We start from the raw sequence: 9,555 nt of genomic DNA, 5'->3' as shown, positions 1-9,555 counted from the left end.
TGTCTCTCTCTCTCTCTGTCTCTCTATCTCTCTCTCTCTCTGTCTCTCTATCTCTCTCTCTCTCTGCTCTCTCTCTCTGTCTCTCTCTCTCTGTCTCTTCTCTCTCTGTCTCTCTCTCTCTCTCTCGCTCTCTGTCTGTGTCTTCTCTCTCTGTCTCTCTCTCTCTGTCTCTCTCTCTTGTCTGTGTCTCTCTCTCTATCTCTCTCTCTGTCTCTCTCTAGCCTGACCTATTCCTGACCCATGTTGCTCACCTGACGAATTTGCTTGAGATCTCTGGCTCCATGTTGCTGAAGATGTTACACTCAGGCTGGGAGTAGATATGGAATGCGATGGCACAGTGATGATTCTCCAGGGGTGAGATATCATTGTATCGGACAGCGAGGTCAGTGCGAGCGTTTATTTGGTAACTGTGTGAAAGAGAAACACAAGAGTGAGTAATGGAGATTCCCATGGGATAGTTACCCAACGCCTGTCACTGAGACCCAAAGTGACCCAGACTGAGGGAGGGAGGGCAGGACGGAGGTGGGGGGTGAAGGTCAGAGGGTGGGGGTGAAGGTCAGAGGGTGGGGGGTGAAAGTCAGAGGAGGGGGGTGAAGGTCAGAGGGTGGGGGTGAAAGTCAGAGGGAGGGGGGTGAAGGTCAGAGGGAGGGGGGTGAAGGTCAGAGGGTGGGGGTGAAGGTCAGAGGGTGGGTGGTGAAGGTCAGAGGGTGGGGGGTGAAGGTCAGAGGGAGGGGGTGAAGGTCAGAGGGAGGGGGGGTGAAGGTCAGAGGGAGGGGGGTGAAAGTCAGAGGGAGGGGGTGAAGGTCAGAGGGAGGGGGGTGAAAGTCAGAGGGAGGGGGGTGAAGGTCAGAGGGTGGGGGGTGAAGGTCAGAGGGAGGGGGGTGAAGGTCAGAGGGGGGGGGGTGAATGTCAGAGGGTGGGGGTGAAGGTCAGAGGGGTGGGGGGTGAAGGTCAGAGGGTGGGTGGTGGTGAAGGTCAGAGGGTGGGGGGTGAAGGTCAGAGGGAGGGGGTGAAGGTCAGAGGGAGGGGGGTGAAGGTCAGAGGGTGGGGGTGAAGGTCAGAGGGTGGGTGGTGAAGGTCAGAGGGTGGGGGGTGAAGGTCAGAGGGAGGGGTGAAGGTCAGAGGGAGGGGGGTGAAGGTCAGAGGGAGGGGGGTGAAAGTCAGAGGGGAGGGGGGTGAAGGTCAGAGGGAGGGGGGTGAAGGTCAGAGGGCGGGGGGTGAAGGTCAGAGGGAGGAGGGGTGGAAGGTCAGAGGGCGGGGGGTGAAGGTCAGAGGGAGGAGGGGGTGAAGGTCAGAGGCGGGGGGTGAAGGTCAGAGGGTGGGGGGTGAAGGTCAGAGGGAGGGGGGGTGAAGGTCAGAGGGTGGGGGGTGAAGGTCAGAGGGTGGGGGGTGAAGGTCAGAGGGAGGGGGGTGAAGGTCAGAGGGTGGGGGGTGAGGTCAGAGGGAGGGCGGTGAAGGTCAGAGGGAGGGGGGTGAAGGTCAGAGGGAGGGGGGTGAAGGTCAGAGGGAGGGCGGTGAAGGTCAGAGGGCGGGGGGGTGAAGGTCAGAGGGAGGAGGGGTGAAGGTCAGAGGGCGGGGGGTGAAGGTCAGAGGGAGGAGGGGTGAAGGTCAGAGGGCGGGGGGGTGAAGGTCAGAGGGAGGAGGGGGTGAAGGTCAGAGGGCGGGGGGGTGAAGGTCAGAGGGAGGAGGGGTGAAGGTCAGAGGGAGGGGGGTGAAGGTCAGAGGGTGGGGGGTGAAGGTCAGGGTGGGGGGTGAAGGTCAGAGGGAGGGGGTCAAGGTCAGAGGGAGGGGGGTGAAGGTCAGAGGGAGGGGGGTGAAGGTCAGAGGGAGGGGGGTGAAGGTCAGAGGGAGGGGGGTGAAGGTCAGAGGGCGGGGGGGTGAAGGTCAGAGGGAGGAGGGGGTGAAGGTCAGAGGGCGGGGGGGTGAAGGTCAGAGGGAGGAGGGGGTGAAGGTCAGAGGGCGGGGGGGTGAAGGTCAGAGGGAGGAGGGGGTGAAGGTCAGAGGGAGGGGGGTGAAGGTCAGAGGGTGGGGGGGTGAAGGTCAGAGGGAGGAGGGGGGTGAAGGTCAGAGGGAGGGGGGGGTGAAGGTCAGAGGGTGGGGGGTGAAGGTCAGAGGGTGGGGGGTGAAGGTCAGAGGGAGGGGGGTGAAGGTCAGAGGGTGGGGGTGAAGGTCAGAGGGAGGGGGGTGAAGGTCAGAGGGAGGGGGTGAAGGTCAGAGGGAGGGGGGTGAAGGTCAGAGGGCGGGGGGTGAAGGGACTCACGTGTTGTTGTATCCCGGGTGGTCCAGGTCATGACAAATGGCCGCACTCATCAGGATCAGGATATCGAGTGGAGTGAACTTCTCCTGGAAACAGACGGTTATCCCATCAACTACTGCCCGAAGCAAAACAGCTTCACCCACCCCCCCCGTGACCCCCTCCCCCCCGTGACCCCCTCCCCTCCCCCTGTGACCCCCAACCTCCCCCTGTGACCCCCTCCCCCGTGACCCCCAACCTCCCCCTGTGACCCCCTCCCCCGTGACCCCCCAACCTCCCCCTGTGACCCCCTCTCTCCCTCTGTGACCCTCCCCCTCCTCCAGTGACCCCCTCACCCTATGACTCCCCCACCTCCCCCTGTGACCCTCTCCTCCCTGTCTCCCTCCCCTGTGACCCTCTCTCCTCTCCCCGTGTGGCCCTCCCATCCCGTGTCACTAACCTGCAGATTGCAAAAACAGATCATGCTGTACATCATCTGGGTCACACAGAAACAGTGCCGGAAATTGTGGATGGATTGTTCCGGTAATTCTCCTGAATGCAGAGCTTTAAAAAGGAAAATGGGATCCAGGTTAAACTGGAATCACAGGGAGCATCCCAGCTCCTGTACCATGTACCATCTCCTGTACCCCGATAGTGCCCCATGTACCATCTCCTGTACCCCAATAATGCCTCGTGTACCATCTCCTGTACCCCGATAGTGCCCCATGTACCAGCTCCTGTACCCCGATAGTGCCCCATGTACCAGCTCCTGTACCCCGATAGTGCCCCATGTACCAGCTCCTGTACCCCGATAGTGCCCCATGTACCAGCTCCTGTACCCCGATAGTGCCCCATGTACCAGCTCCTGTACCCCGATAGTGCCCCATGTACCAGCTCCTGTACCCCGATAGTGCCCCATGTACCAGCTCCTGTACCCCGATATTGCCTCGTGTACCAGCTCCTGTACCCTGATAGTGTTCCGTGTACCATCTCCTGTACCCCGATAATGCCCCGTGTACCAGCTCCTGTACCCGATAATGCCTCGTGTACCAGCTCCTGTACCCCGATAATGCCTCGTGTACCAGCTCCTGTACCCCAATAATGCCTTGTGTACCAGCTCCTGTACCCCGATAGTGCCCCGTGTACCAGCTCCTGTACCCAATAATGCCTCGTGTACCAGCTCCTGTACCCGATAGTTCCCCGTGTACCAGCTCCTGTACCCCAATAATGCCTCATGTACCAGCTCCTGTACCCCGATAGTGCCTCGTGTACCAGCTCCTGTACCCCGATAATGCCCCATGTACCAGCTCCTGTACCCCGATAGTGCCTCATGTACCAGCTCCTGTACCCCAATAATGCCTCGTGTACCAGCTCCTGTACCCCGATAGTGCCTCGTGTACCAGCTCCTGTACCCCGATAATGCCCCATGTACCAGCTCCTGTACCCCGATAGTGCCCCATGTACCAGCTCCTGTACCCCGATAGTGCCCCATGTACCAGCTCCTGTACCCCGATAGTGCCCCATGTACCAGCTCCTGTACCCCGATATTGCCTCGTGTACCAGCTCCTGTACCTGATAGTGTTCCGTGTACCATCTCCTGTACCCCGATATTGCCTCGTGTACCAGCTCCTGTACCCCTGATAGTGTTCTGTGTACATCTCCTGTACCCCGATAATGCCCCGTGTACCAGCTCCTGTACCCCGATAATGCCTCGTGTACCAGCTCCTGTACCCCGATAATGCCTCGTGTACCAGCTCCTGTACCCCAATAATGCCTTGTGTACCAGCTCCTGTACCCCGATAGTGCCCCGTGTACCAGCTCCTGTACCCCAATAATGCCTCGTGTACCAGCTCCTGTACCCCGATAGTTCCCTCTGTACCAGCTCCTGTACCCCAATAATGCCTCATGTACCAGCTCCTGTACCCCGATAGTGCCTCGTGTACCAGCTCCTGTACCCCGATAATGCCCCATGTACCAGCTCCTGTACCCCGATAGTGCCTCATGTACCAGCTCCTGTACCCCAATAATGCCTCGTGTACCAGCTCATGTACCCCGATAGTGCTCGTGTACCAGCTCCTGTACCCGATAATGCCCCATGTACCAGCTCCTGTACCCGATAGTGCCCCATGTACCAGCTCCTGTACCCGATAGTGCCCATGTACCAGCTCCTGTACCCCTTGATACACGGATTAGCAGCAACCATAATATGATTGAATTTTACATTTAGTTTGAGGGAGAGAGGAGTGGGCCTGAGACTTATGTTTTAAAACTTAAATAAGGCCAAATATGAGGGCATTAAAGCTGAGCTGGTTAAAGTGAATTTGCAAATTAGGATAAGGGATAGGCCAATAGAGATGCAGTGGCTATATTTCAGGCGATATTTCAGAACACACAGAATAGATACATCTCCAACGAGTAAGAAAAAGTCCAAGGGAAGGACACAACATCCATGGTTAACTAGAAAGGTTAAAGATAGTATCAAACTTAAAGAATAAGCTTATAATAAACAAAGGCATGTGACAGGTCAGAAGATTGGACAGAATATACGGAACAGCACAGAATGACTAAAAGAATAATCAGGAGGGAAAAATTAGAGTATGAGAGAAACCTAGTCAGAAATATAAAAACAGATTGTAAGAGCTTTTATAAATATTTTTAAAAGAATCGAGTTAACAAAGTGAGCATTGGTCCTAAAGAAAGTGAGTCTGGAGAATTGGTAATGGAAAATAAGGAGATGGCAGATGAATTGAACAGTTATTTTGCATCAGTTTTCACTATATAGGATACAAGTAACATCCCAGAAGCAGTTATATACCAGGAAATGCAAGTGGGGAAGGAAGTCAGGAAAATTACAGTCACTAGCGTGATACTGAGTAAATTGTTGGAGTTGTGGGCTGACAAGAGCCCGAGTCCTGATGGACTTTATCCTTGGGTCTTAAAAGAAGTGTCCAGTGAGATAGTTGATGCATTGGTTTTAATTTTTCAAAACTCCCTAGATTACTTAGTTTAACCTCTGTCTTAGGGAAAATGTTAGAAGCTATTATTAAAATGTTATAGCAGGGCACTGGATAAGCTCACGGTCATCAGGCAGAGTCAACATGGTTTTGTGCATAAATGGGCATAAATGGGTCTTTTTCAGGTTGGCAAGATGTAACGGGTGGTGTGCCACAGGGATCAGTGCTGGGGCCTCAACTTTTTACAATTTATATAAATGACTTGGATGAAGGGATTGATGGGATGGCTGCCAACTTTTCTGAAGGCACAAAGATAGGGAGGAAAGTAAGTTGTGAAGAGGGCAAAAGGAGGCTACAAAAAGATATAAAGAGATTAAGTGAGTGGACAAAGATCTGACAAACAACTGCAATTGCTAACAATTCATCAGAAACAATTGTTTATAAAGACCATAAATCTTTGAAGTTTTGGACAAATTTTGAGACAGAAGTGCAAGACTTTTCAGATGGAGTCTATTATTACAACCATTTAACCTCCGTTTTATATATATTGCTGGAAGAGAAAACCTGTTCGCAGATGCATTATCAAGAGTTGAAGCTTAAAGGAAAATAGGACATTTAAAACAAACCTGGAGACTGAACTGGGGTGATTTCTGTTCATACCAAGGACTTGTGTGTATATATTGTTATATTAATACAGGCATCTGGTAATGTAATAGTGTGATAAGTATAGGAGATAGTGTGAGATGGATTATTAAAATGAAGCCGTCTTTTAGAATTATGACGGTTCAGTTTTCGATAGGTGGGGATCTCATGAAACTATTAATGTATGTAGTGTAATTGAAAATTATTATTTTTTAAATAGAGGTTTAGTCTGTGGGTGTGTCTTAATTGAACTAAAGCCAGCTAGTCTGGGCGCTTTGGTGTGCTAGTTTTGAGATGTAAGAGAGGTAGAGTATATTTGTATTTTTTTGGATAGAGCATTCAAGAAGTGGGGTGAAATCTGGCCCCTAGCTAGCAGAGACCAAGCAGTATGTTTATATCACTAATAAAACTGGTACTATGAAAGGGGTTATATTGTTAGAAGAGGTGGGATCAAAGAGGTTGGTGATAGAATGAGAATTTACATTCAATGAGCTGTGTTGGTTATAACAGACAGCAATTTTGTGTGTGCGGGGCAGAGGCAATGTAAGATCAAAGTAACTGTAAGCCTACAACTGTCTCTACTGGAACCAAAGTGAAAGGAACCTAATTTTGAATTTATAAGGTGAAAATGCTTTGCCTGGTGTCTGGTTAAGTCTATGAGTTGTTGTTGCCTTAGTGAAGATTAGTTCAGGAATTTGTTAAATGTTATGATCGTAGTAATTTGTAGCCATGTAAATATGTTCAATATATTGTAACTTAATAAAATGTTTCATTTAGTTTAATATAAAACCTCTTGAGAACTGGTGGTCTGATTCCTGAATTTAGAGCTGCATCTCAAACATAACACTTAAAGATATAGGTTATGACAGTTGTTTAAAGTTTCCCTCTGGGATTTTTAAATAACTCAGCTTTACCAACTGCTGGGTCATAAGACTCTTCCTCAGTCCTGACCCTCCAACAGTGCTGCACTCCTTCAGTACTGACCCTCCGATAGTGCAGCACTCCCTCAGTACTGACCCTCCAGCAGTGAAGCATTCCCTCAGTACTGACCCTCTGGCAGTGCAGCACTCCCTCAGTACTGACCCTCTGACAGTGCAGCACTCCCTCAGTACTGACCTTCCGACAGTGCAGCACTCCCTCAGTACAGACCCTCTGACAGTGCAGCACTCCCTCAGTACTGACCCTCTGACAGTGCAGCACTCCCTCAGTACTGACCTTCCGACAGTGCAGCACTCCCTCAGTACAGACCCTCTGACAGTGCAGCACTCCCTCAGTACTGACCCTCTGACAGTGCAGCACTCCCTCAGTACTGACCCTCTGACAGTGCAGCACTCCCTCAGTACTGACCCTCTGACAGTGCAGCACTCCCTCAGTACTGACCCTCTGACAGTGCAGCACTCCCTCAGTACTGACCCTCTGACAGTGCAGCATTCCCTCTGTACTGACCCTCTGACAGTGCAGCACTCCCTCAGTACTGACCCTCTGACAGTGCAGCACTCCCTCAGTACTGACCCTCTGACAGTGCAGCACTCCCTCAGTACTGACCCTCTGACAGTGCAGCACTCCCTCAGTACTGACCCTCTGACAGTGCAGCACTCCCTCAGTACTGACCCTCTGACAGTGCAGCACTCCCTCAGTACTGACCCTCTGACAGTGCAGCACTCCCTCAGTACTGACCCTCTGACAGTGCAGCATTCCCTCTGTGCTCTCTGTCAGCAGATCCTTACCAGCCATCTCTTCAGTGTGATGGGGTTGATGTTGAAATCTTTGATGAGACCCAGGCTCTTGTACATGTGCTCCAAACAGCTGAGCATCTGGAGAGCAGAGAAATAAGTCATTGTGTGTTCTGCTGTGGCTTGCCCGAGCTCTGCCAGGTCACATCTACCACATTCTATAAAGACAAAGCATTTGCTACAATCTTCAGCCAGAAGTGCCGAGTGGATGATCCATCTCGGCCTCCTCTGGAGGTTCCCTTCATCACAGATCCCAGTCTTCAGCCAATTTGATTCACTCCACATGATATCAAGGAACGGCTGAAGGCACTGGATACTGCAAAGGCTATGGGCCCTGACAATATTCCAGCAATAGTACTGAAGACTTGTGCTCCAGAACTTGCTGCGCCCCTAGCCAAGCTGTTCCAATACAGCTACAACACTGGCATCTACCCGGCTATGTGGAAAATTGCCCAGGTATGTCCTGTACACAAAAAGCAGGACAAATCCAACCCGGCCAATTACCGCCCCATCAGTCTACTCTCGATCATCAGTAAAGTAATGGAAGGGGTCATCAACAGTGCTATCAAGCGACACTTGCTTAGCAATAACCTGCTCAATGATGCCCAATTTGTGTCCGCCAGGGTCACTCAGTTCCTGACCTCATTACAGCCTTGGGTCAAACATGGACAAAAGAGCTGAACTCCAGAGGTGGGATGGGAGTGACTGCCCTTGACATCAAGGCAGCATTTGACCGAGTGTGGCATCAAGGAGCCCTAGCAAAACTGGAGTCAATGGGAATTAGGGGGAAATCTCTCCGCTGGTTGGAGTCTTACCTAGCACAAAGGAAGATGGTTGTGGTTGTTGGAGGTCAGTCACCTCAGCTCCAGGACATCACTGCAGGAGTTCCTCAGGGTAGTGTCCTCAGCCCAACCATCTTCAGCTGCTTCATCGATGACCTTCCTTCCATCATAAGGTCAGAAGTGGGGATGTTCGCTGATGATTGCACAATGTTCAGCACCATTCGCGACTCCTCAGGTACTGAAGCAGTCCATGTCCAAATGCAGCAAGACCTGGACAATATCCAGGCTTGGGCTGACAAGTGGCAAGTAACATTCGTACCACACAAGTGTCAGGCAATGACCATCTCCAACAAGAGAGAATCTAACCATCGCCCCTTGATGTTCAATGGCATTACCATCACTGAATCCCCCCCTATCAACCTCCTGGGGGTTACCATTGACCAGAAACTGAACTGGACTAGCCATATAAATACTGTGGCTACAAGAGCAGGTCAGAGGCTAGGAATCCTGTGGCAAGTAACTCACCTCCTGACTCCCCAAAGCCTGTCCACCATCTAAAAGGCACAAGTCAGGAATGTGATGGAATACTCCCCACTTGCCTGGATGAGTGCAGCTCCCACAACACTCAAGAAGTTTGACACCATCCAGGACAAAGCAGCTCCGCTTGATTGGCACCACATCCACAAACATTCACTCCCTCCGCCATCGACGCACAGTAGCAGCGTGTGTACCATCTACAAGATGCACTGCAGGAATTCACCAAGGCTCCTTAGACAGCACCTTCCAAACCCACGACCGCTACCATCTAGAAGGACAAGGGCAGCAGATAGATAGGAACACCGCCACCTGGAATTTCCCCTCCAAGCCACTCACCATCCTGACTTGGAAATATATCGTTGTTCCTTCACTGTCGCTGGGTCAAAATCCTGGAACCCCCTTCCTAACAGCACTGTGGGTGTACCTACACCACAGGGACTGCAGCGGTTCAAGAAGGCAGCTCACCACCACCTTCTCAAGTGGCAATAAATGCTGGCCCAGCCAAAGATGCCCAGATTCCATAAAACTGAATTTTAAAAAATTGACACTTGTTCCTCCTGATTCACCCCCCATGATCTCCACAAAGGTCTGTGTTGCCCTGTGGGGAGTGAGAGTCCACTCAACAACAACAGTGTGAGAAGTGACTTGAAGCAGCACCTACCACCTCAAGAAGA

General features: G+C 51.7%; 1 protein-coding gene across 1 annotated transcript in view; it reads right to left on the bottom strand.

Moving 5' to 3' along the window:
* Window positions 1–247: 247 nt before the first annotated feature.
* pde9aa (phosphodiesterase 9aa) overlaps window positions 248–9,555 on the bottom strand; it is a 103,207-nt gene continuing 93,899 nt past the window's right edge. The window contains 5 exon segments of the mRNA XM_078560486.1: window positions 248–407; window positions 2,261–2,343; window positions 2,694–2,764; window positions 2,767–2,797; window positions 7,557–7,643. Coding sequence (XP_078416612.1) covers window positions 248–407; window positions 2,261–2,343; window positions 2,694–2,764; window positions 2,767–2,797; window positions 7,557–7,643 — 432 coding nt within the window.

Source organism: Cetorhinus maximus, chromosome 16 (assembly GCF_964194155.1).
Source record: "Cetorhinus maximus chromosome 16, sCetMax3.hap1.1, whole genome shotgun sequence".
Classification (NCBI taxonomy): domain Eukaryota; kingdom Metazoa; phylum Chordata; class Chondrichthyes; order Lamniformes; family Cetorhinidae; genus Cetorhinus; species Cetorhinus maximus.
This window is presented reverse-complemented; position numbering and strand designations above follow the sequence as displayed.